Raw genomic sequence first — 27931 nt, 5'->3', positions numbered from 1 at the left:
TTCATGAAGAATCTTGGTGATCATTCAAATGCAAAGATCCGTAATAACGATGGAAGGAGATCATTGACAGGTGACCCGAAATTCCTCACACTTCCAAAGGATTCTAGGTGGAAAGTGGGGGAACAAGTGGCCAGACTACAGTGAAGAGTACAATCATTTGTCGGATGGTTCATATCAAGGAGATACTGAAAAATCAGAAAGCTATGGGAGGGAGATCCCTGCTGGAATTCGACTGGAGTCGACTGGAGTCAAGAGAGGGAGCGTGTCTAGAGAGACCCCAGAAAGCACGAGTGCGGCCACACAGACTCATTGAAGAAATGGGATAAGTGGGCCACCAGTTTGAAACAGGGGAAGGTTGTAGTGCCTGGCGGCATGGTCTAGTGGTTGGACAAGGGGCAGGCAGGCCTTGAGAAGGAAAGTGACATGGAGATGGGGGTCATCGGCAGGCAGTCAAGAAATAAAGAGGTACCGTAAAACCTGTCTGTGTGTCCGTTGTAGAGGGAAGGCACCGTGTGGCAGGAAGGGGTCGATGAGGACTCGGGGTGGACCCCTGAGTCCAAGTCGACACCAATAATACAGAAATCAAAGATATTTTTCCCATATGCCACGTCAGTGCCTGGAGTGGCTACCTCTCTTTAACACTCCCCATCCTTCAATAAAAGATAAACCAATATAATGAGGAACAGGGTGGCTAAAACAATAGCGAACAACTTTATTATTATAAGTTAGATTTATTTTCAAGATGAAATAACATTCCTGTGAAGATTTATTTGCATGGAAATTTGAATAAATAAAAGAAACCTTAATGTCAATGTAAGAGCTGCAGATATCATTAAATCCCTCATTCCTTTTTAAGTAAACAGCGAAAAATTGAATTCTGGAAATAAAACAGAAATCACTGGCTACAAATATTGTCACACCATCTCAGTAAGACTCCTAATGCTGCAGCTTGAAGCTTGGTTGCCTCCGTGTAATGGCTCACTGCAAGGGTTTCAAGGGTCGCGTTTTCCATAGAATAGTGCACAGGGTCTTGGAAGCTCTCTGCATCCATAACATGAGGTCAAGAAGCGAAATGTGTCGCTGAGAATTCGATGCCTTTGGTGGCCTTGATGACTATCGCTGCTCTTTGGTTTAGGAGATCGGCAAACGTGTCCTGTTCAACTGTAATTATGGGACTGGCTACCGCTCTGCGCCCTTTGGTTTGGCCCGCTGCTTGATGTACTGGGTTGAGAATAGCAAAGTGCCTGTACTATGCAGCCTTTTTTGTTGACCCAGGGCTTAATGTTTGGGCCATAAACAAAGCCAACGACTTTACTACAATGTTGTGTCTCTTGTTAAATAAAATAAGGACGACCGTGAATTGACTTACACCTCTATGGTTATTTTGTTGGCGACATATAACTGTCCAAATACCCAGAGAGGTGGTCCTGCCTGTGCAGAATAAACTAGCTACAGCCTGCAGCTCTAATCTCATGACTTTAGAGTTGCCCCATACTGTTTCTAGGTGTTATGCCCAGGGTCACTGGTCCATTGGCTTCCATACCAGAGAGGCTTATTTAATAGTTTCAACATCCTGTCCTCTGCTGTGTTTGGTGGATATGAGCAATGGCTCCTGTACAAGTGCCATGATAGTTTTTCAAACATTAGCAGAGGGTTTTCTGACTGATAATTGTACAACTTCAGAAAGCCAAGACATGTGAGGAGCCTCTTTTGAGCAAGGGTTTAGCTGCATATTATGCATCCATGTCTTAATATTGGCACACATGTTTTATTATACAATGTGTAACTAGCTGGGGAAACTGTATGCTCTACTCTGATGTACATATGCATGGTCAAAGACAATACGTATTTCATAATATACGTTCATTTGGGACCAACTATCTTTTCAATGTTGACTCAAAGGTGGCAGTTTAAGTATCTAATACACATTTTATAAAAAATATAAAGCACGCGGCTCGGTGTGCTTTTACCCATTGCCATTGTCACAAAAGCATGCGGGTCATGAAGGAAAAGCCTCCGGGCGGGAATGTATTTAGGAAAGTGAGGAACACTCTTTCTCCCTATGCGCCTCTGGATTTTGAGGTGCTGGCCGGGCAAAGGCATACGGGGAACCTGCCATCTGCCTCCAAACCAGAGAATGATTGCTCTAAGGGAAAGGTGATGAGGACTTTCCGCACAGCCAGCAGTTTGCAGCAAATGGGACAATTCAGAAAGTCGTGGAATACTGTGGCTTGGATCCGAGGGAGATTACGTACAGCATCTGAGGGTCTGTACGAGTGGACTCTACCAAAGAACCCTTCCTTAATGTGGTGCTATATGGTCATATCGAGCCTACATGGGAGCAGCCACGTGGCAGGCCTTATTGTACACCTTGTAAGCCACTGATGCCGGTAGAAGAAACTAAATCATGCTGCAACTGTGTGGGGCCAACCAGATACTAAAGAACCCTTTGTCTGAATGTTTGTCTTCAGGGAAGCAAGCGAGGACTCTCAACACCACAAGGGATCAAGAGTAAGCAGAATCAGACAATCTCCTTTAGCAGGCTTTATAATGCCATGTGTACAACACCGGGAAAAAGGCACATCTGCCTAGGCAAATAGTACTGCTTGGACAGTGCAATATGTATTCAAACTACAGATGTATACAGTCAAAATAGAAAAGAGGGCAAATATTTGCAAGAGATGCTTCATTTTTTGAAGTTCCGCTCCATGGTCACACTCAAACCAACGAAAGCAGGTACTATGAAACATAATTAAGATGTTAGGTACAACTGTGGGGGTTCCGTTGTCAGACTCTGCCCCTGCGGCTGGAGCTTTGAAGTTACTTTCCCGTTTGTGTCGCTATCCTTGAGTTAACGGATAGAAACCGCTCCTTTAGTCAAATAATCCCATATATTTACTCTTAAGAATGCGTCAAACAAATATTGTTTTTTAGTTGTGCTTATTTCTTTTATCTTTTACCGGGGAGAAAGAACACATGAACGAAAGCGGGATGGGAGTACCCAGGATGATAAAACAGCAAGAATGAAAGCAATCATCCATGTAACTACCTGGGAGTGAACTAGGCAGGTTTTGAGAAAGGCTCAGTAGCCGAAACATGTGTCAACCAAGAGGGGCAGTGAGATATGTAACGAAGTCAACCAAGAGAGGTTGAAGGATTCCTAGTTAAAATAGGGAATATAAAAGAAATAAGCACAACTAAAAAAATATATTTGTTTGGCGTATTCTTAGGAGTAAATATATGGAATAATTAAGATGTTGTAGACACTCAACAAAGGTGAAATAATCATATTTCACGTCAATTGAAATTAGATATCGAATCTTTTGGCAAAGCTAAAGGGCACAATCCACTTTTATAGTATATGAAGGGACCCTGTCTAAGGCTGATAAGAAGAGGGGTTATTGGGTAGGGTCCCAGGGAGCCGGATTTGGTCAACCTTTTCAGCACGGGCCCAGATAAAAACAAGCATCTTTTGCCCGCAATTTATTTGATCAAAAGGGGTATTTGACATGACCTGCGTTTCTTGCCCCAGGGCCCATGCTAGCTCTTGATGCCCCTTAAATCCAGGCCAATTAGTGCACATTTTCTCAAGTCCACATTTTCTTCTTTTTATAAATAAAGACAGCGTATTGGCTTTGACAAAGAGCTCTGTTGCGGTGTGCATCACTTGCTGAGGACCTGCTCTCCACTGGACCCCGGGCGCTGCGTCACATTGACTCGGATCTCGGGATCTTGGATGTCGAGGAGTGAACTGTTTAGGGCCATAGAGACCGGTTGTCTTGTGCGAGAAGAGGACATGGCTGGGGGAAAGAAAAAAGGTGAGAAAATTAGAAGAGAGGACAGAGATACAGAAATCCAAAAGTATTTAATATCACAGCTCAGGCAATCAACACGTCAACTGTTAGATTGATGGGAGTTTGAGAAGACATGGTCCTCTGACCACCTTTCACAAGGGAACTACACCTGCCGCCTGCCCCCTTAGAGGAAAGCATTCAAGATCCTAACTTTCACCCAAGGAAACAAATCGGCTTGCACAACCCAACAAGTCTTCTCAGATTTGCAGCACAGAAAATCTAAATCTCAAACTTAGCCATTTGGAATTTTTCAAGCTAGGGAATTAAATCCCTAAGGAATGAAATCCCACTACCTTTTTGCCTTTACCCTTTGGAACTTGTTTCGGCTGGAAGCAATGAGCCAGATTAACAAACTGGGTTTAGTGCTGTGCTGTCCGGACCTGCAGCGGCAGGGCCAGATCTTTAACCTGTGACTAGTGTTTTTACTGGATGCTGGGCACGTTAACTATGTGCTGATGGTGGGCACCACTCCACTCCACCTCACAAATAATGATATTAATATATTTAATGAATTGACCACTGGGGAAGAAGTAACTGCAGGAGACATAGGCATATGTAGGGGCCTGCCCTCCCCCCCAACTCAAATAGGAACTGGGCAACATGTACAAATTCTAACAAGAGGAGATGTTCCCAGGACGATAGTTTGTTTCGCACTTGCATGTATTATTTATACAGTCAATGAATTAAAAAGAAATAGGCACAAGACAAAACAGAAAGTAAGTTTCATATCTCGCACATTGCTGTTGTCAAAAATGCCTTGAGAACATAAAACGAGTTAGACAATGCTTAAAACATGACAAACAAGGAGAAATACATTGCTGTAAACATATCCACACAAGGGGAAATAAGCGTACACATTTTGAAAAGCATATTATAGATCATATCCCTACATATTCTCATATTCTGATTCTTAAATCAGAGAGAGCAAAGAATAATCACTCTTTCAAGTTTGTCCAAAAAACGAATGTTTACTTTTCAGCATCACATGTACTTTTGAAACCAAAGGGCAGTCAGAATATTGCCAGTTGCAGGAGTGGTCCAAGGGGTGCACTTTTTCATGGAAGGTCAATGTCCGCCTTAAGCTTGATTGGCTATTGTGGCAGTGTTGAAGGGGGTATGTGGACGTTTCGGCGAGGCAGTTGGTCATATCGCCATCGCATTCGTCAGGACCGGGGCATGGCTAGTAGACCCTGTCCATAAAGATACAGGCAAAACTACCCAAAACATTGAAAGGGGTCAGGGTAGCTCTCAAAAATGCTAAGTTGTCTGTCAGATACTGCTTCACTCTTTGAACCTACAGTTGTATTGATACAGAGGGTGAGAAATAAAACCTGAAAGTACTACCTCGCCATACTCGGATGTGTGATAGGGGGAATCACATGGACTTGAAAGGGACCGAAAAGGGGCCCGCAATGGCTGATTGGCTTGGTTGTGCAAAAGGCCTTTGCTTCTGCTTTCCCCAAACAGTGTAGTTCTAAATATTAAAGGGAAAATGGAGGACTCAAGTTGTATATGTGTAAAAGGGCAATATTGCACCAGTGAGTGGGTCAAGAAGTGGGTGACAAGGCGGTGAAAGAGAAGGAAACCCCCCCTGCTTGTTACTGTCTTGGCTGCGTGAGTACGAAAAACGAGTAAAAAAACGCATCAAAATGCCCTTCTAAAAATAAGTCTGTGCCTCTGAGGGTTCGGATAGGCAAACACGGGAGACTACTGCTCGCGGCATGGGCTGGGAGGGGCGCTGCAAGGGGCTGGAGGCTCGAGTTCGGCGCCCAGCTGCATGCTGCTAAATGCAGTCTCATCAGGGAAGGGGAAAACCAGCGTTCTGGACGTGGGACAAAGCCGCATACCAAGGAGACAGCAGACCTCCTCCCTGCTTTCAGTTTCCGAATGCACCGGCATTGCGACCCCTGTCCATTTCAAGGAATAGCGTTGGCCATTCGTGATGCGTTGGCAAATGGCCTTTGAGGAGTAGGTGTGGCGTGGTCTCTGGGACCTCTACATGCTCCTCTGCTGTTGACAGCTGATCCTCTGCATAACGGCGGAAGTTTTCTACCATCAGAGGCGTTGGTGGGAGGACTGAGGGGGTTATAGCCCTGGGTCTTTTGGTGTAGCTCCGATAGAAGCTTATGTGCTACAGCCAAAAGGCTAGCTAGCCCCGAGTCCCAACAGTCCTGACATTAGCACAGCCCGGGATCAACACTCCTGTCGACCATGATGGACCACCTCTACCATGCAAAGGTTGCTGCTTAAGAGTGCATGTCCTTGTAAGTGGTCTTTTCTTTTGCTGCACCAAAGCTTTCACGATAAGGTGATTGTTCATCACAATGAGATTTGCAAATGTTATTTTCCCATCAGTGCAACGGTGAACTTTGCATGTCCACTCCTTGCACAGCGCTGGCATTGCAACTCCAAATCACAACACAAATTGGACCAATAGATAAAAGATGACAAGATTCTATGTCAATATAATACATTTTTAACAATACATGATATTTATTTCATTTTTTGATCATGAACATTTCATTTATAAATCACAGCAAAAAAAGCTCACACATTTTTCCCCATCATTCAAACTTCATTCGCAACTCAGAAATATCGTACTCATTCCAACAAATACTCCTAAGATAAGTGTCTATTTGTTGCCATAACATAATATCAAACCACAATTTCAAAATCAAACTCATTTGTTTTACAGATGTGTATCTCTATATAATTTACAGAAGATATATGTCTGTCGACACGTGTTTCGGTTGTAGTTCACTGCGGGCGGAAGATACCTTGCCCCAATAGTTTAGCCAACCTTCATCAGGAGGGAGGATAACTGACAAATGTACATTGCCTCTATCGTGGCTAGGCTGAGCCCTGTGATCTAGAAACACAATAGTAAACTAATTACAATTTGTTTCAACATCCTTGTCATCTTATTTCATTTCTACTATACACTCAATGTAATAAACAGTAACATCTCAGTTTGTTACCCAATCATGCACACCACCACTGGTATTTCAGGGGGTGATGACGTTGTGGTAGAGCCAAACCCGGTTAGGGTTCTGTCTCGTAGTGTGGCACACTGTACCCTCTCCTACAGAGCAAGAAACAAACAAACACAATGGCCTGTTTTGAGCTGTGTTTGACAGATAGTAGCAACGTACCTTTGGCCGCCTAAGCAGGCTCACTTGCTCAGACCTAGAAAAAGGCCTATGCGTTGAAAATAGTTCTGTTATAGCAAAGCTAAAACGGTTGGCTTTGACAGTGCGTGTATATACAGGGCTTAACGATAGGGTTCAAGCTCTGTTTCAGTGGTTTCCATCACTTTCCATTCATGGGAGCCCAATAAAAAAAACGATACAAGCACGCATGCAGCATACAGCCATACATTCATACAGATACAAGTGTTCCTAGATACCAAACAAAAGGTACTGGTGCATGGTAGTCTGCCTAATGACATAACACAAGGGTACAGAGGCACGACAAGCTTCCTAGATACCGACAAAGCCACGTCTCCGGCCTCTCGAGTATTGGCACAGCACCACAACCAATGACATGGTGCAGTAAGGGTAAGATTGCTCGGTGGTTTGAGCTCTTGCAGCAGAGAAATGTATGAAATATGCAAGTCAAAGCAGGTTAAAATCATGGCGGAAAGCAACACCAAACTTAGAACCACTTTTGTAATCATCTAAGACTGGCGTCTCTATGCTATACACATTGACACTATATAAAACAAATAGTTTTGACTTGCAGAAAGCATTGGAGACGCAGGGAATGGATTTTGGACAAAATTTGGACCAAAAAAATAAGATAAATAAATATAATTAGCACCATTGTAAATCTATTGTAGGGAGTCAAATATATAGTGTTACAGACAAGGACCTTCACGCTTCCCAGCGCTGTTATGTTATCCAAATCTGAATAGCGCACGTCCACCCAAGGGTATCTTGGCACTAGGATACTCAGGATCTAACTGGAAGCAAAATGTAGTGACGTAAAATAGAAGTATTTTTAATGACCACCTGAATTCAAAGTGGTTCTGGGTATGTCTGAGAGCAAGGGGGCAAGGCGTTCCACTATTTGCCAGGGGCAATCGAGAAGGCACGGCCACCAACCCTGGATAAACATAATCTAGGAACCGTAGCCAGACATGCGTCACTAAGGCGAAGAATATGCCTCGGAAGGTAAGGGGCAAACAGGTCTTGTAAAAATTCAGCCCACTGTAATTGTAGGTTTTGTTGTTACCTAACCCATTGGATACAACCTTAGACTGGGGAAACAATGAGTGCCCCTCCTTAATTGGATTTGAACGTGTGGCATAGGCTGAACACATATCTCTGAAGCAAATTCTGCTGTAGGTGTTCTGGATAGACACCTCTCCGATATGTTTGATCAAATATTTACACTGCACCCATCACCACTGTAGTGGTCTTCCTGCGCCTGTACCTTGTCAGAAAGGGAGCGCATTGAGAACTCGTCAGGCTATCTGTGGATAGTAAAGAGGTGAGTTGGGGCTGGGATGGAAACATGGAAGGGGCATAGCCAGCAGTCGACCAAACAAGAAGGGCAATGGTCCGTGGGATGAGGGGGAGGTAATATGTTTGTGGTGGTAGGGATGTATGTTTCCTAGCTGTGACTAGTTAGCTGCAAGCATGGGAGAGCATTTCAGGAATGCCAAGCTCGGTTTAAAAAAAAGGCTTTACTGTGATGGCAGTCTCTAGAGCAGATGATGCATGGGACTAGATGTATTTGGTTCATGGTTGAATGGTGGACTTGACGTGATCAAGCGAGCCATTGTAGTGTGGAGGCTTTCACCAAAATAGTTTGCAAGAAACACTCCTTGTGTCTGGGGAGAGAACTGTCTTATCCAAAACAGCTGACAAATGTATCTGTACCAATAGTTGGATGAGCATAGATGAATGCGTGTGAAAAACAGGAGCTAAGCAGAAGAGAGGGAAGAGGTGAAACAATCAACCCGAGACCAATAGTATTAAAGTCCTAAGCTGTGAACATTTAAGGTACCTGGTCTACATAGATAATGGTGAATGTTTTTTTGACTTATCCATTACCCCTGGTCCATATCCGTCAAGCATACAAAGCACAGGGTAAAAAACATAAAACCAGGCGTTGATTGGCACAATTCATGTTGATATTGGCAAAGAGGCAGCTAGCTATTGCCTGAAAGAAACCTCAAGGTCCGTCATTGATGCAATCGGTGGAGGACATTCGCAGATGGGGTCTAACGGAGCTGGACATTTTGCAAAAAACGTGGGACACTGACTCAGAAGAAGGGGTTGTGGTGGATTGGGGACAGATGTTGAATGAGCCTAACTCTTGGAAAGATTTGAAGCCCCCCTGAATGGGGAGGACACATATATGGGTTGCGTTGGAAGGCGGGGAATATGAGAGGGGATGGGAGATTGGGGTGGGGACATGATGTCCGGTTTCTGGTGGGAGGGATTTAGGTGGGGGGGGGGTAATGGATGTAACCTTTTCTGGACTGTATTTTGAAGCCTGTAATCGAAGATACTGTATTTTGATTTATTTGTGCACCAAAAACATGAATAAACACATTTTTTTTTAAAAAAGTATACAAAGCAGATGGCACAAATTAATAGGTAAGAGTTGTAAATATCAACGTGCACAGCCTATACACTAATTTGAGGGCATGCCAAATTTGACACACTTTTTGTAACTTAGTGTACATTTCTGTGCAAACATTTAGTCACCTGGGTCAATGAGATACTGGTGGGCAACAGGCGCAGAGCACATAGGCTGTGTTATGCCCACGTTGGGGGTGTGGCCCATCAAAACAAATCTGTTACCAATCGCTGTCAGAGCACAAAGGAATGATGCATGAGACTTTGGCATAGCAACTGGTGTATACTGCACTCTGTCAGAGTCTACAGGTTGTATGCCCATGCTAATAGAGACAGCATGGCTTTTTTTGTGCTGACAGAAACAGCATGGGTGGGGGGCGCTGTTGTGCGGCTGTTAAGATGGGCGCCACCTGAGAGAGCTTACTATCGGCGATGTTTCATATCCTAATGTATCCTGCTCCTGCCAGTCTGCAGACTGCTACAAACATGAGCAAAGTACCTGTGAGACGCTGGTGCACTCCCCGATATAACTTCGGTGCCCTTGTCCAGACTGCAGTTGCATGTGAGCCCTGGAGGCATGTGGTGGAAGCGCTGCTGTGGGGCATAAAACCTTGCGCCCCTGGAGAGCGCTGACAGTTTTCGGCCCTCGCCTCCCAGTAGGCGGGCACTCCATCAGTGCGACCCGCGCCTGAGGACGCCAAGACCACGGACCATCTGCCGTGGCCACCCTTGGAGGGACACCCGCAGCCGTCGGACTTGGTAAATCTCCCTCCTGCCGCTCCCCTTCCCCCGTGTGCATACACTGTGGCCCGGGGGCAGAGCACACCACAACCCAGAGTGCAGCACCATCGGTCTGCTCCTTCCCACGCGTGCACTCAGAAATGGCCCGCTACTTCTCCACATTGCTCAGGGTACACCACTTGTGGTCCCATTAACGGGGCCCTACCCAATCGAGCGCACCGCGTTAATCAATCAATGCTGCTGAACACAGTGGGCAATAACATTAATGTCCTGATTTGACCTGCTGGGGTAGCTTTATGCCCCAGATGCACTGGCACACATAATCCTCCAGACTGCTGGCCGTGGGATCTGGGCCTTGCCATTCTTCCGGAGCCGGGCCCTCCCTGGGCCAATTGGACACTCCTGGCAAACTCTGGGTGGCGCTCCTGCTAGTGCGGAGGACACTGGGCACTTACTCAGGTGACCGCACCTCTGGGGCACATCTTGTTGTTGCCGCCCCCGGTATCGTGGCTCGCCAGCATCTCGCCCCTGGGGGGGGCCCCACTTTTGTAGGGTCAGGCTACATTCCATCCGTTACACCCCTCGCAATAAGGCCTGAACCGAGTGCTGGTCCTACTCCCGAAGGACCCCATATGGCGGTGCTGCCCGATAACACTCCTGAACTCACAAACTCTGGTGTCACCCCCAACTGTCCGGTATGAAGCACAGAACCTCTGGATTCCGTGTGGGTGGTCACCATATCCATCCCAGCAGGTGGTGCAAAAGACTGTCCTGACCTGAGTGCCCACTCAATGTTTGCTTTGCGACTTTCGAAACATGGCAAATAATAGGAAACAGGCAAAGATGGACCAGTTTACACGTCAGGACCATGCTCCTGAAGCCCCCCCTTCGACCTCGGCTCCTGCAGCAGTCGATATGGCAACACTGAATCAGATATTGTTGAGCCTAAAGAACTGCACCGACTCCCTCAGGTCAAAAATTACCACGATGACCTGAAGGGTTGAATCCTCTGCCATACAGATAGACAAACTATGTGGCCACATGGCCGATGCGGTGCGGTCGATTGGGGACACACAGGATAGGGTCACATCTCTACAGAGGTAGGTTGTGTCTCTACGGCAGTCGTTGAGGTGGGTGGAGGTGAAGAACGAGGATTTGGAGGGAAGATCACAGAAAAATAATATCTGTATTGTGGGGGTTCCGGAGTCCACACACATTGACAATATGGAACTTTTCATTGAAAAATTCTTGGTTGAGTTACTCGAACACCCCCCCGGCTGTCTTCTGTTTTATGCTTGTGGGGGCGCAACACTCTTTGGCAGTTAAAACCTCCCAGGGCCACTGATCAGCCTATCATTGCCGAATCCTATATTGATCATCTACCATCAGACTCTTCCCCCGATTTCAGTCAGCAAGTCCCGGAGCAACAGAAAACTTTCCTAGCTGTCAAAACTAAATTGAGGAAGAAGAATCTAAACTTTGCTTGGCCCATTATGGCAAAAACCTGTTTTTCACTACTCCCCCCCACAGCAGATAGATTTGTCTCTTAACTACCTGATACTGCGGAGGCCCAGGGCGCCCCAGACTGAATGGTGGCTGAAGTCCTTCCTCCATGAAGTGGGATGCTCCCCTCTGGGGCCCCCTGCATCTACCTATACTGTAGGCAGGCGCAATATTGGAGCACACATATAAGAGTCGCTGTAGTGTTCAGGCTCTACAGTTGTGCGCCGCACCCCATTGACGCAGGCACTGCGTCTGGTTTAGTTTGTTTTGCTTAGTTGGGATCGGGATCGAGTCGGTGTGTGTATGTTTCTGGCATGGTTGGGGGGAGCGATGGGTAACTTATTGTTGGTTAAGGTACACTGGTAATTTCTGTTGTCTGCAGCAAGGCCTCATTATCTGTGGTTGGGGAAGGTATGCATATGGTGAATAGAAACTTGTCAAACTCTGGCTTTTAAGGTTATGTTTCCTGACCCAAATGGCAATGCCCTGTAATGCTTTCAATGTGATGTCCTGGAACATCAGGGGGGTCATCAATAACAAGACACTGTGAATGGTTTTTAATCATGCTAAACTACATGGGGTCAATGTGTTATGTCAGCAGGAGACACATCCCAGCAGAGGGCCCACTCCCCGTGGCCAGGGGTTGGGGTATACATAGGTATGGGGCCTCATACTCATCACAATACCGAGGGGTCGCAATTCACTTACACCAGTCCCTACAATTCCGCTTGCACAAACATATGACCGATGTGGAGGGTAGATATCTATTTGTCGCAGGGGAATGTGTCAGAATGAAGGTTTTGTTTGTTAACATATACTCCCCTAATACGGATTCGCCAGAATCCTTCCAGAATTGTGCTGCTTTGATTCACAAATTTCGGGCACACGAAATTATATAGCAGGGGATTTTAACATGGCAATGACACTACACATGGATCAATCCACCACTACACAAACCACGGCTGAGATGTAGCGGAATCCATGGGACTCATGGACATATGGAGGCAGAATGAGCCAGACCAAAGGGAATTCTCATTCTATTCGGGACTACAGGCACAGCCTCCAGGATTGATTACATAATGCTCTCTTTCCCCTTTGTCCGCAACACACAATTTAAAAAAATCCTGCGTAGGACGCTATGTGACCATTCCCCGGACCTAGCCATTGTGCCGGGAAGAACCTCAATGCGCCGCCCCTTGGGTGACACTTTCGTCCCTGCACCCTTGAAGATGCGGTATTCCGAGATGGAATGTGACAATATTGACAAATATTTTGGTACTAATGTCGGCTCTGTCCCGGACTATTGAATGATTTGGGAGGTATTCAAGGTATTCATTAGGGGGTGCTGTATCTCCAGAGAGGGTCGGGTCCTTAAGTCGCTGAGGGCAACTCTTCGCCGTCTGGGGGAAGAGATAAAGGAGCTTGAAAACAAGGAGGTCACAGACATGACTCACGGGTGGCTGATATACTTGGGGACAGGCGCCGCAAATTTTCCGAGACGGCACAAAGGGAAGATACATTCCTGGGGGATACAGCTCTGGCCACCAATTATGTCGAGGGAGGCAGACCTAGGTCCAGGGAGGTATACTTGAAGTTGCGGACCCCTACAGGACACTCCCCCAATGAATAGGATGTTCCAGGACTACTACAGCAGTCTGTACCTGTCCCAATTGTCAGCCTCTTCAGAGGACATTAGGTTATACTTAGATTGCGTCTCCCTGGGATGGCTAGACCCCGCTCAAGCACATCTGGTGAAAGCTCCCCCTAAGGGATGAACAGTGGCTATCTATCTGTAGGATGACCAGGGAAATCTCTCTGAATGGCAGGTTTCGCTTGATACAATTTAAGTTCCTACCAATCTTACTTGACCCCTGCACGTCTTCACAAATGTTATCCAGACAGAAGCACGGCTTGTCCAAGATGTAACGGTAACTATGCAGGCTTTAAACACATGGGGCCTCATTACGACCCTGGCGGAAGACCATGGTGCTGTTAGCACCATGGTCCATGCCGGTAAGTTACCGACTCCGCCATGGAGAAAGGGGGAATTACCACCCCATTACAAGGTTGGCGGGGTGGTAATTCCCCCTTCCTCCATGGCCCTTCCCCATTCCCGTTTTTGCCCCATAGGGCTCAATGGGAATGGGGAAGGCGCTAAGTACGGTGCCGCAAATTGCGGCACCGTAATTAGCACCAAGGTCCCTTTGCGGGTCCCTACTTTAACGGCTGGTCTACACCAGCCGTTAAGGTCGGGTCCCGCAAAGGGACCTCGTAATTAGGTGCTAATAGGTTAATGGCGCCGCAGCCTTTTACGGCGCCGTTAACCCATTAGCGCCTGGGTCATAATGAGGCCCATGGTCTGTAACTGCCCATATATGCAGACCTTCTGGAGGGGGTATCTGGTGTGATGAGCTCTGTGATCTCATACAGCCCACGTGACACGCCCGTGGCCTGGCTGCTGGCTTTGTTTACCGCCCCGACTAAAACCAAAAATAATTTTCTGGCCATGGCATCGATAAGACAGAGATCACCATCTGTGAAGGGAATGCTTAACTTGATGAGAACGTGTGAAATGTGTGAACCCTCTTATGTATCCGCACTCCCCCGGCCAAAAGGCCCATCGACTACTGAGCCTTATTCACGTCGTACGTGGCGAAATGTGACGATTCCACAGAGTTTTAAGTTGTCATGAACCACCCCTCCAGGACTTTCAAAGGACATTGTCACTCCCAGCTCCCTCTCTCCCGGTAGGGGGAATATTCTGAGACATGATGATTAGAGGACAAAAAATAAATACTGTTAACTGTACGTGAACACTGGTAGATCTTCACTGCTGGCAAGACTGCAATGGCCCCTGGCTGGGGCACCAATCCTTACAGTGTATACCAGTGTTTGTTGGGATGGGAAGGGTGGAGGGGGGTGGTAAAACGGACTGGATTGTTGTTAAAAGAGGAAAACTGAATAAAAAGAGTTTAAAAAAAAAGAAAAGCCTGGGTGCCCTGGCCTGCATTTTGAAGGGGCCAGTGGTCCACTCTTATTATAGGGCGGGGCTGGTGGCTGCATGATCACAGTGCCCCCTGAGGAACTCTGGGGATCTCCTTGCACATTTACAAATGGCATCCTAGGATTGAACTGTGCATGTGTGGCACCTCAGGCTACTTGCTGCAACACCATACGCTCTACTAAGTCACAAACTCTGGCATTGTATTAAATAAGAGCAGCAATGGATACAAGCTCTTAACAGGGATTTTATAATAACATTGAGGCCTTAACTAAGTACAATTAAAATGCCTTCTTGGCAGAGCAAGGGTAATGAGATGCATAGACTTTAAAATATTGGAGATTTCTGCCTCTTGCTTGCTATCACAATTAAAAAGCCACTCATTAGACTGCACAATTGCTCACTATCATGTCCAAAGAAGAATACTATTACATGTTTTCTTTCTGTCATGTGTGAATTCCTGAGCACAAAATAGCAAGCACAGGATATTATACATTTTGGGGACAGAACGAAATAGTAGAAAGATACAAGCCCTAATGCAGATTTAAGCAGAGATAACTGGAATGTTTAACGTGACTACCTTTATTTCAAAGGACGAACCGTGTCACATTTGAAAGGCAGGCACAGAACTGAAGTAGTTATCTTTCAGGGAATACAGCAAACCATGGAAGTAAAAGCTTCAAGAATTGTATGTCCTTGCCCTCAAGCCCGGGATCTTATTGCTCCAGGGGTGAAATCTCTGCACGTGCTCCCAGTGGCTGCAAGGATTAAGTTCAAAACCGCCTGCATTGTCCACAAGGCCTTTTGGGGCGTGGGACCTCAATACCCTCAACTCTCTTTTCCTAAATACCTTCCTTCTCAAGCTCTTCTCTCATCCGCCTCCAACTCCCTCAGGGTAAGTCGGTTCTCCAAGCAACGAGTTGGTGGTAGATCTCTTTCTTCGGCTGGGGCCTCCCTATGGAACATCCTCCCTGCCTCCCTTAAACTGAAGGAGAACCGGTTCTGGAAGCACCTCAAACCCTTCCTCTTTGCTTCTGCTTTCTCACCTCCTCTCCCCTGCTGAACTCCTTGCCGAATCGGAAACTGCACTGGTCACCTAGCCATCCTCTGATCTGGGCCCGGTTTCCCTCCCCCGCCAGTTGCACACCTGCACTGCGAGCCTGGCAACCCCCACTTCTGTGGACTGTTTTCTGTATCCCTACCAGCACTTGACACCTGATGTCTGCACTTACCCTTGCACTTGCCACCAGCTGGCCGCAATTCTTACTTATTGCTTTATTTATTCTATTTATGATATGATATGATAAGGCATTTGTAACGCGCCTATACACAAGTGTTTCAAGGCTCGACGAGGCAAGTGGGGGAACAAGGGGAGACAGACAACGATCCTACTAGGCCAGGTGTCATTCAGATCGCGCAAGTGCAAGGGTAGAGGGGAAGGGAAAAGTGCAGTACAGGGTTAAGAATACAAGATAAATAATAGGGCCAGCTGGTGGCAAGTGCAAGGTAAGTGCCGGGAGGAGGGGCTGTAGGATACAGAGACAGTCCCGTAGTGCAGGGAGGCAGTGCAGGAAGAGTGGCTGGGCCAAGGACCGAGATCGGTGAGTGGCCCCGTTGCAGATTCAGTGCAGGTTCAGTGATTTTAGCAGGGGAGAGAGGGAGAGAAAGCGGAGGCAAAGAGGAAGGTTTTGAGGTGCTTCCGGAACCGGAGATGGTTCTCCTCAAGTTTCAGGGGTGCAGGACGGCTGTTCCAGAGGGAGGCCCCTGCTGCGGAGAGAGAGATCTACCCCCAACTCGTTGCTTGGAGAAGCGGCTGACCCTGAGGGAGTTGGAGGTGGATGAGCGAAGAGCTTGAGAAGGAAGATATTTAGGAAGAGAGAGTTGAAGGTATTTTGGGCCAAGGCCCCAGAAGGCCTTGTGGACAATGCAGAGGGTTTTGAACTTAATCCTCGCAGCCACTTGGAGCCAGTTTAGTGATTTCAGTCCTGGAGAGATACGGTCCCTAGGCTTGAGGCCAAGGACAAGTCTTGCAGTCCTGTTCTGGATGAGTTGCAAAGGGCGGAGAGTAGAGGCAGGCAGATTTAGATAGAGACTGTTACAGTAGTTCAGCTTCGAGAAAACCAGGGCTCTAGAGACAGTGAGCTTCTGGGGGAGGGAGAGGAAAGGAAGGATACCTCTGAGGAGGTGAAGCTGGTAGTGTGACTTCTTAGAGACGTCAGATATGTGAGGAGAGAAAGAGAGTGTGGAGTCGAAGATGACCCCAAGGTTTTTAGCCTTGCAGATAGGAGCAGGAAGAGGGCCAAGAGAGGCCGGCCAGAGAGCTGCAGGGAAGTAGGGAGTGGGTGTGCCGATTAGTAGAATCTCAGTCTTAAGGCATTAAGGCAGAGGTCATTGGCGGCACACCATTCCTGGATAGCAGAAAGACAGTCAGAGATGAGGGAAGGAGAAGAGGAGGCCGAGGGTAGCCTGACAATGAGATGGGTATCATCCACATAGCACTGAAAATTGGGGCAGAGAGCGGCGATGCGGTGGGCAAGAAGTGCCAAGTACTGGTTGAACAGCCAAGAAGAGAGGTTAGATCCCTGGGGGACACCACAGGTAGAGAAAAAGATGTCAGAGAGGAAGGACCCCAGTTGGCCCTGGGAGGGTCGATTGGAGAGGAAGGAGGTCAGCCACGCCAGAGCCTGACCAGTGATACCCAGGTTATCACGGAGACGGTTGAGCAGTATGGTGTGGTTGACAGTGTCAAAGGCAGAGGAGAGATCGAGCAAAATGAGAACACAAGGGGCCTCATTACACGGTAGGCAGTAGGGGTTTACCGGTACCGGTAAGGGTACCGGTACCGGTAAACCCCGACCGCCTTACTACGAGTTCCCTTTGTGGGACCCAACTTTAATGGCTGGTTTTACCAGCCGTTAAAGTTCAGTGGCGCAAAGGGACCTCGGAGCTAATTACGGTACCGTAGTGTGTACACGTTACTGTAAATGAATTCTGACAGAAATGTATCAGGACAATTCTGAGTACTGCAGTCAGATTTTTAATAAAACTGCAGTTTACGTGTTTGTAGATACACTTAACTGGGAATTACACAAGATACAACAGTATTTACACATTTTTCAGGTATAGTAACCGGTTTGTAAGTGACAAATTTCAAATATTTGTAACGTCTTTCCAACGCTTACACATCCACTGAGGGGTCCTTGGGAAGGAGACCAGTGGATTTAGTGAGGTGATAGCATGTAATAATCAGCACATATACATCAAAACAATGTGGGGTTGAACAAGGACAACACAGACAATATAACAGTCAACACAACAGTGTTTTTGGCCAGAAGGTGAGCTGGGATGAGCTCTGATGGTGTGGCATTGGAAAGACGTTACAAATATTTGAAACGGGCCGGCATCAGTGAAGTAACTAGATCGCATTCGCCCACAAAGGACAACGCGCCGCTGCCAAGAAGGCAGGACGGAGAGCACACCTGAATTAACAACAAGGTGAGGAGAGGTCCAGAGGGGCTGCGGGCATACGGGGTGGAGGGGGGTTGCTTACCCCAGTTGCCCAGTCTTGAACATTGCCCACCTGTATTCCAGGCAGAACTTCCCCGCTGGTCACACCTGGGAACCGCAGAGAAGGATACCAGAGTCCCTACGGCTGGGTGGCGTCCCCGTGGATACCAGGTGAGCGTACCAGAACGCGAAGCCTGCCAAACCAATCCGCCTGGGTGCCATGGAGACCTCAGAATTAGACCAATTGGCCCAATTGTTAGGAGAACTTCGTGTCGAGGTTCATTCTGCCTGACAAGAGACTAACGCTCTCCGGAGAGACTTACTAGTGACTAAAGAGCGCACTGAAGAAATTAGCAGGCAATACTTGCAATCACAAGCAGGACAGACGCCTCTACCTGGAAACAACCCAACGATGCAAAATCCTACCATGCCATCCACTACCTCTACTCCGGTACAAATCATGTTACCGGGGACAGTTCCTTTGGCTCCACCGGAGAGATTTGCAGGTGATCCACGGAAATACGCAGCTTTTATGAATCAGTATCGCCTTCACTTTCTTTGCAGACCTGGAGCATTCCCAAATGACCAAGCTCGGGTAGCCTTTGTTTTATCATGCCTGAGTGGTAGCGCAGCAGATTGGTCGGTACCATTGGTGACCCATGACGATCCTATATTACATGACTTTGGGGGATTTCAGAGGGAAATGGAAAAACATTTTGCTCGCCATACCCCAGAACAAGAAGTGGACAATTAACTCCTTTCCCTCCGACAGGGGAATCAAGACTTGTTAACATACATTGCTACTTTCAACAGATTGGTTGCTGAAGCTTGGTGGCCTGAAAACAAAAGAACCACGTTGTTTCATCGGGGCTTACAAGGCGAATTAAAAGACGTTCTAGCTCAAGTGGTTGATCCTCCTAGAGACTGTTCTGAATTCATAGATTTGGTCACACAACTAGACCATCGGTTGCAAGACTGAAAAGCAGACCGTTCCAAAATGGACCCTCAGGCAGTGTACATTCGATCTAGAGACAAAGTAACTCGAGTGCAAGAAAATCCTGTGGAGCCCATGCAAATCGGAGGGGTACGACCTCCACTAACAAAACAAGAGCGAGATAAAAGGAGACAACAACAACTATGTCTGTATTGCGGAAAACCAGGGCATTTCCTGAAGGACTGCCCAATGAAACCTCCAAGGAAAATCGTCGGGGCCACGGAAAAAGATGAAGAGAAGAAATCTAAGTCGGAACACGACCCAGCTCGGCAAACGTAGAGGTCAGTTTGTCGAGTGAGAGAAAAGAGCCACCGACCTCACACGCAATACCGGTGATCTTAATTAATAACCAACGGTCGTCAAGAATGCATGCCGTTGAAGCATACATCGACAGCGCAGCTGTTGGGAATTACATAGATCAAGACCTGGCTGCAGAGATGGGGCTTCCCCTATGTTCCAAGCCGACTACAGACAAGGTGACTACGGTGGATGGGACAGAAATCGCTTCCAGACCCGTAACCCAATGCACAGCCGAGATAACCTTGTTGTGCCAGGACAGACATCGGGAACTTATTTTGTTCGATCTCATCAAGGCACCTCAATTCCGGCTCATACTAGGGATGCCATGGTTAGTCTCTCACAACCCTTTGATTGACTGGCGGGCAAAGAAATTAACCTTCCCCAGCGACTGCTCCCCAACCTGTTATTATCAAGAACAGAAACCTGCTTTCAGTATCTCTACGACTCCCGGAACGACAGCATCAACCCTGGCAGTAACTAATACCTTGCCTGAGGAATACCATGATTTCCAGGATGTATTCCAGAAGGACCAGGCAAACACGCTGCCGCCGCACAGGCCCTATGACTGTCAGATCGACCTTGTTCCAGGTGCTCAAGTCCCTTGCGGTAGAATCTATGCTCTTACAGAACCTGAAAACCTTCATCTGAAGTCTTATTTATACCAGTACCTTGCAAACGGATTCATCCGTCCATCAAAGTCCCATGCAGCCAGTCCTTTGTTCTTCGCACCGAAAAAAGAAGGGGACCTAAGAACCTGTATTGACTACCGCTCATTAAACCAGATCACCGTGAAGAACCGTTAACCCTTGCCACTTATCCCTGAAATGCTGGACCAGGTCAAGGATGCCCAGATTTATACCAAATTGGACCTTCGAGGAGCGTACCACCTGAGAAGCGGAGACAAATGGAAAACTGCTTTCCGTACCAAATACGGTTTGTACGAATATCAAGTCATGCCCTTTGGGTTATGCAACGCTCCCAGAGCATTTAAATATTTCATGAATGATGCCTTGAGGGTGTTAATTGATGTCTGCGCCCTAGTGTACATAGATGATATCCTAGTGTACTCAACCTCACAACAGGATCATATCAAGCACGTCCGTTCAGTCCTCACCAAGCTCCGTGAACATCGTTTATATGCAAAACTTGAAAAGTGTTTTTTTCACGTCACCAAAGTTGTTTCTGGGTTTTATTCTTACTCCAGGGGGCATCAGAATGGACCTGCACAAAGTAGACGCCGTTTTGAAATGGCCATCGCCAACGTCAGTAAAAGTGGTACAAAGCATGTTGGGCTTTGCGAACTTCTATCGCCGCTTCATACCAGACTTCTCTCAGGTCGTACACCCAATCACTGTATTGCTATGAAAAAACAACAAAAAATTTGCCTGGACCGAAGAAGCAGAAAAAGCTTTTCAGGAACTGAAGAAAAGGTTCACCTCCGTGCCAATTCTGCGACATCCAGGCCCAGATCTTCCTTATATCGTGGAAACAGACGCTTCCAGTATAGCAATGGGAGCTGTCCTCTCACAAAGAGATCCAGAAACCAGCCAGCTACATCCAGTGGCCTTCTGGTAAAAAAATAATTCTCACCTCCGGAGATTAATTACGCCATCACGAACATAGAACTCTTGGCGATCAAATCCGCCTTTAAAGCCTGGAGGCACTACCTTCTGGGGGCCAGACACACCATTACAGTTATCACGGACCACCGAAACCTGCAATATCTTAAAACAGCTAAGGCCCAGTCTTCACGGCAATTGCGGTGGGCCCTTTTCTTCGCCAAATATGATTATGTCATCACATTTCGCCCAGGGGTCAAGAATGGAAAAGCTGACGCACTCTCTCGTACAGGCACTGATGACATAGTATATACGACCACAGACCCAGTCCCCATCATACCGGAAGACAAACTCTTGGGCCTCACTACGGCCTTAACCCAAGTAGAACTGAGAAACGAGATTCAACGAACCATAAATCCAGATACTTTCCTTGCTTGGCAAGCGCAGGGGGAACAATATTCCATCAAAGACCACTTACCCTTTTTTAAGGATCGTCATTACGTACCCACCAAGGACTTACAACAAAAAATCATTTCAGGTTATCACGATTCTCTGATCGAAGGGCACCCTGGAATCACCAAGACTCTAGCCAAGGTAAAACAGAACTTCTGGTGGCCTGCCTGGCGTAAAGATGTCATCCAATATATTCAATCCTGCGGAGTCTGTGCACAAAATAAGTCGCAAAAACAAAAACCATCCGGTCTTCTGCAACCTTTGGACATTCCTCCCACTCCATGGCACACTCTTTCCCTCTACCTCATCACTGACCTACCTCCCAGTCAGGGGTTTAACACCCTTCTTGTAGTCGTGGACTTATTCTCAAAGATGGCACACTTTATTCCGCTCAAAGGCCTTCCTGACGCATTCACTTTAGCCAAAGTGTTCCTGAATGGTATTGTTAAACTACATGGCTTCCCATCAGTCCTGATCTCTGATCGAGGTAGCCAGTACATCTCCAACTTCTGGAGAAAGTGTTGTACAATGGTGCAAATTGACATCCAACTATCCACTAGCCATCATCCCCAAACGGACGGTCAGACCGAGAGGACCAATCAGACCCTCGAGCAATACCTACGGTGCATGTTGCACCATGAAGTAAGAGACTGGAAAGACTTACTATGGATAGCCGAGTGCGCATATAATAATTCCTTGCATTCCAGTACCGGACAAACACCCTTTTATACCCTTTATGATAGACACCCACGTACCTCAGAACTGGATCTCCCAACCAGTTTGGAAATGCCAGCAGTAAAAACCCTTCACACCAACATCACTCAAGCTTTCAAAAAGGCCAAAGAACATCTTATTCTCGCCAAAGAGAAGCAAAAGTAATTTGCCGACCAACACCGGAAAAAAGCCCCTGACTATCAGGTAGGAGACAAGGTTTGGGTGGCCGCCAGATTTGTACCCATCAAGGGAACCCAGACCTTTCAACCCAGGTACTTAGGGCCTTACACCATCAAGGCAATTATTAATCCAGTGGCTGTCAAAGTAGATTTACCACCTAACCTACAAATCCATCCGGTATTTCATGTGTCCCTTTTAAAACCAATGCAGCCCGGTACACGGATTGGGACACCACCAAAACCCATATTTATTGACGGAGAACCAGAATTCGAAGTTAGAGGCATCCTGGATTCCAAGTATTCAAGAGGCAAGCTATACTACCTAGTTGATTGGAAAAGATTTGGACCGCAAGATAGATCCTGGGAACCCTGTGAAAACATTCATGCACCACGTCTGATCAAAAAATATCATCGAAACTTTCCAACTAAACCTGGGCAGGACAGAAGGAACACCTTGAGAAGGGCCTTGTGGGGGAGGGAGTGTTGTCACGACCCACATCCAGAAACCCCCCTGGCAAGCCCATGGGCCAGGAGGGGTCTTGGTTCGGGTCTCCAACAAACTTAGGCATCCTTTGCCTAGGCCCTCTTGGGGCCAATCCAGGCGACTTTGACGGCAGGCTCATACTTAATAGAGACTTTTATTTAGGGAACTACTTTATTTCAAGTGCCAGCCAACATGGGGGCATCCACATAGCTTGGCTCCTTGGAACCAAGTTGTGCGGTATAGTGTTTTGGGTGTGGTGGCCTAGGAACTACTTTACCTGGACTACTTTCTTGAAGCTATTTAAACCACACCCGACTTGGATAACACGCTTCGCGTTACTTTGCAATCCTGCAACGTGACGCTCATCGTGTTCAGCTGCACCTGCGAACCTCGGAAGAACAGCCTCTGAAAAGAGATAAAAGGACATCGTTAACAGCAGCATCTTACCTGTAATTTCATTGTTAGCTGCCCACAGCTCCCACGATCAGCATCCTAGGATTAGCACGTCTCCCGGACCGGGGATCTGCAAAAAAGGAAGAAACAAGACATTAGACACTTTTACAACATAACGAATTGTGCCGAAAAGCTTACCTCGCAAGTCGGCCCTCAACCAGCATCGCCTCGGGATTTCATACACCGGGCGAGCACCGCAATCTATGGGAAAGAAAAGACAACAGGTTAGCAAAGGCAAGGCATCATAGCGCAGCGCATAGCGCCTACTTACCGCATCAAGGCGCTCTTAAGACGCCATAATTTACCGGCGAGACCCAATTCAGCCAATGCATCACATTGGACTTCCGCGCACCTAAGGAAGAGAAAAAGACATTATTTAAACCAAGAAAGGCATGCAAGAATAACAACAATATTCAACAGCAATAAGACCTACCTGAAAGACTCAAAACGGGCCATCATCAGTGAAGTAACTAGATCTCATTCGCCCACAAAGGACAATGCGCCCCTGCCAAGAAGGCAGGACGGAGAGCACACCTGAATTAACAACAAGGTGAGGAGAGGTCCAGAGGGGCTGCAGGCATACGGGGTGGTGGGGGGTTGCTTACCCCAGTTGCCCAGTCTTGAACATTGCCCACCTGTATTCCAGGCAGAACTTCCCCGCTGGTCACACCTGGGAACCGCTGAGAAGGATACCAGAGTCCCTACGGCTGCGTAGCGTCCCCGTGGATACCAGGTGAGCGTAACAAGTCCCTTCTCTCTGAACTTATAAGCCACCAGTTGGCTGCACTTGTGAGTTAACTGAACTTTCCCCTTCCTCTCCCCCCCGGCACTTCTCTCCTTCCCTCTTCCCCGCACTTGCGCGATCTGAATGACACAAGCCCAGTAAGATTGTTATTTTGTCCTCCTTTTTCCCCCCTCCTTGTCTTGTCGCACCTACAAACAATTGTGTACAGGTGCGTTATAAATGCCATATCATATCATATCATATATCATATCAATACCTATCAGATTATGTCATAACAATATATGTCCTACTGTTTCAAATCACTCTAAAATGCTAAAAACCTGTAAAATCATGAGAATGTATCAGAATGTAATCATCCAACATATCAAAATGTTTGGCCTGAATCACAAAATCTAAAAATATAGGTTTTATCGAGGCAGCACAGATGAGTCAGAGTATAAAAACACAAATAGTATTTCTTCAGAGCAAGCACCCGTCTAACTTTTAATCATGTGGTTGGAAAAACACACCCCTGAAAATCCAGGGTTGGGGTTAGATTGAAATACAATGGGATAACCATGGAAAGTAAGGGGATGGAATGATGGAATATGGATTTGGGCAATGAAGGCTAAGGAGGGGAACCAACTGGAGATTGGAGAGCAAATAAGGACTGATTGTACCCAAAGGGAAGAATGGTCCATTGGGAGAAGGATGCCAGAGCAGCCCATAGAACGATGGCCACTCCGCACAGAGGAATTGAATTCCAAATAAGCCGTCTGAATTGAGGGTTTGCTGACATAATGGAGCCTGCTTGACTGGGTCCCTTGCTGGTCCTCCCAAAATCATAAATTGCATTTTAGAAGGTAAATTGAAATAAAACCCTACCAATTTCCTACATTTTGCAACTTGATCAGGGTAAAATCTGGGAAGGTAATAGGACTGGGAATGCACTTAGGTGCAACTTGAAAACAGGGACACAGGTGCTAATAACCAAATGTTATGTGTTCCTTATATTTATCCAATAAAAAGTGAGATGTGGTTTCCTTAAGGCCCAGTCGACTTTGCAGTGAAAAACGAAATTCATATCTGAAAACATTACGGCTGCCACTTTAAATTAAGATTGCCTCTGTAAAGTGAAGTATTATTGGAAGTAAGTAGTGATTGAAACTGAGGTGGGGTCACAATGGGTCATAGTGCAATGGCAAGTGCTATCACCCGGGATGATTTCATGCAGATAATACTGTCAGTGGAGGCCACAGTATAGAGTGGAAAGGTGCACAACAAAATGTATGCTGAAAGAATCCATTATTTTCATGAATAACTGTATAAGTGCAAAGTTTCCCTGTTTTACAATGCTTGAGCAGAGTCAGGTGTAATGTGGCAGGGAAGAGGGTCTTGAACTAGATGTCCGTTACTGAATAATAGTACATCTCCAGCCCAGATGTCTAAAGAAACTGAAAGCAGTACAGGCAGCCCCTTTTAAAACTGTGCATCATCTGGATGGTAAGGAAAACATTTACAATTAAGGAAAGCCACACACACACTGATTCACCAATAAACGACAATAAGCAAAGCCAGATTTAATGAAAGCCACATACACATGTCTCTAGAAAAGTGTCCCACACATTCTTAAAACATAGGATACATGTCGACTTAGAACAGAACCTAAATATACTCTAAAACAATACCTGTGAATGAAAAGTTACATGAGCCAATGCAAACAATCACCTTTTGCATGTAGATGGCTTAATCAATAGTCCTATGCTAGCTAGTCATTGTCTAATTGTTAAGTGGCCTCTACATAGTGTCAGGGTTCCCCATCATTCCCTGTTAAGACGGAGGCTCAGGGTGGGGGCTGGAAGTAAGGGTTGTGTTATTTATTAAGTCTGGTAATAGCAGGGTGGTATGTCTTAACTTTGCTGTACACAGTATTATTCCTTAACATTTGTTGTAGGAAACTAGTGTTTGCCCAAGACAAGATGGAGTCTTTGAGACTCAGCACTGATTGGCCTGGTGCTTTTGTGAGGTAGTTTGGAATTCTTTTTAATATTCTAAACTGACTTTCATTCAACTAAGTTGCACAGCTGGTCACAGCAGTCAGAGCTCCTGTAAACAAGTCACAAAGAGTAAACCAAAGAACTTCCAAAAATCTTTATTCTGTTAAAATTGTATCAGCGAATATCAGTCTTTATCCAGAGAAGGTTAGATAATAAAGCTCCAGAGGAAACTCTCAGAAAATACAACTCAAGAAAAGCTTCAGTTGAGAATCAAGCAGAGCAAGAAAGTCAATCGAGCTTCTACACCAAGAAACAAAGTAAATTATTTTCTTAAGAAGATGCATTGAATTTATAAAATGGAATTTTGTGTGAATATATTCTTTAGGTTATTCAGTAGAGTTAGAGAGTGAGAGTTGGGAGGATAGTCAACTTCCCTTAATATGCTCACTAGAAAAGTCTTGTAGAATTCAAATGCGTGCATAACCAGGCAAGCAACAAGTATGCACGCATTGAAAACCAGTTTTTCTGCAGAGACTTGCGGGTGTTATTTTCTGTATAACAGGAGTACAAGACAGTAGAAGTTAAAGTGTTATGTGCCAATTTTGTGGGCATATGTCCATGCACACCAAAAGGATTTCCGCCATTTTCTGGAAAAGGTCAGCTGGTGGCAAACACTATTCAGACTGCAGTGCCGCATATAACACTCAACGTATTCTTATTTTGGGAAGGTATACTTAGGTGTGGAGGTTCATGTTTAATGGACTCGTGCGCTACAGGGAACTTTGTGGATCGGACATTACCTAGTAGATTAGGAGTCCCAGTAGTTAACAAGGGAGTTCCAGAGTGAGTGAGGGCTGTAGATGGCACACAACTTACTTCAGGGCCAATAACTCATACAACCATCAACTTGGTAATGAAAATTGCTGAAGGGCATATCGAGGAGATAGTCTTTGAACTTATCGATGCACCACGATTGCAAATCATTCTTAGAATGCTGTGGCTGATCTTACACAATACAATAATTGATTGGGGAAAAACAACTGTAGAATTTAAGAGCTATGTAGAAAGCAATGTACTGTGGAGATGCCGGAATGGGTGCAACAAGAAGCAGTGGAGGTATTGGGGTTGTGTGTGGCAGGAGACATGTGGTAGGAGCAATAGCATGATTTTGCCAGAATGTTATAGTGGATTTGAAGATGTATTTAGTGAACAGGAAGTGAGCAAACTCCCTCTGCATCGTCCATATGACTGCAAGATAGATTTGAAGGATGGGGCACCGATTCCTTGTGGCAGAATATACGCCTTTACTGAAATGGAGAATGTGTAATCCAGAATAGGCGTCCCCAACAACATCAACCCAGGGGAAAAAACAGAGCAAAGCATACCAAAAGAGGGGGAAGGGGATTCACGTGAATGAAACCATAGAATAGATCAATGGAATGAACTGCTCACTGTAAAGGAGCTAAATGTGGGGATAGATCAGGTCAAGGAGCATAAAAAGTTATTCAATCAATCTTTAATAAGCACATATTCAATTACCATACACATAATAAAAACAGCATAAAAACATATAATCAATGCTGAACATATCCGATTAAAGTGCATATTGGTTTAGTGGCCATCCTAAAATGTAAGAATGAGTACACTGTGCATAAAGTAGTTCAAAAGTACATAGCATCAGAGGACATCTTGAATCCCAAATTGGTGCCCAATCAATATTCAAAAAAAGTTTTTATAACCAAAATTAAGGCAGAAAAAAGAAAAGGAAAATTGGAAAAGCATACAAAAGATTCTTAAGAAAAAAAACAAAAGAAATATGGAGGGCAACCCACCCGCGCAGAACAAGATAATCAATATTTTCTGCGGGGTAAAAAAGGTTG

At 46.1% G+C, this 27931-nt stretch overlaps 1 protein-coding gene across 1 annotated transcript in view; it reads right to left on the bottom strand.

Annotated features, from left to right (window-relative positions):
• Nucleotides 1-688: 688 nt before the first annotated feature.
• The window catches only part of C2QH16orf96 (chromosome 2q C16orf96 homolog), a 576891-nt gene continuing 549648 nt past the window's right edge, over nucleotides 689-27931 (bottom strand). The window contains exon 16 of the mRNA XM_069647906.1: nucleotides 689-3800. Coding sequence (XP_069504007.1) covers nucleotides 3664-3800 — 137 coding nt within the window. The 3' untranslated portion in view covers nucleotides 689-3663. The remainder of the gene's footprint in view (nucleotides 3801-27931) is intronic.

Source organism: Ambystoma mexicanum, chromosome 2q (genome assembly GCF_040938575.1).
Source record: "Ambystoma mexicanum isolate Mex_15411 chromosome 2q, UKY_AmexF1_1, whole genome shotgun sequence".
In the NCBI taxonomy this organism is placed as follows: Eukaryota; Metazoa; Chordata; class Amphibia; order Caudata; family Ambystomatidae; genus Ambystoma; species Ambystoma mexicanum.
Note: the sequence above shows the minus strand (reverse complement) of the source record. Positions and strands in the feature narration are given on the sequence as shown.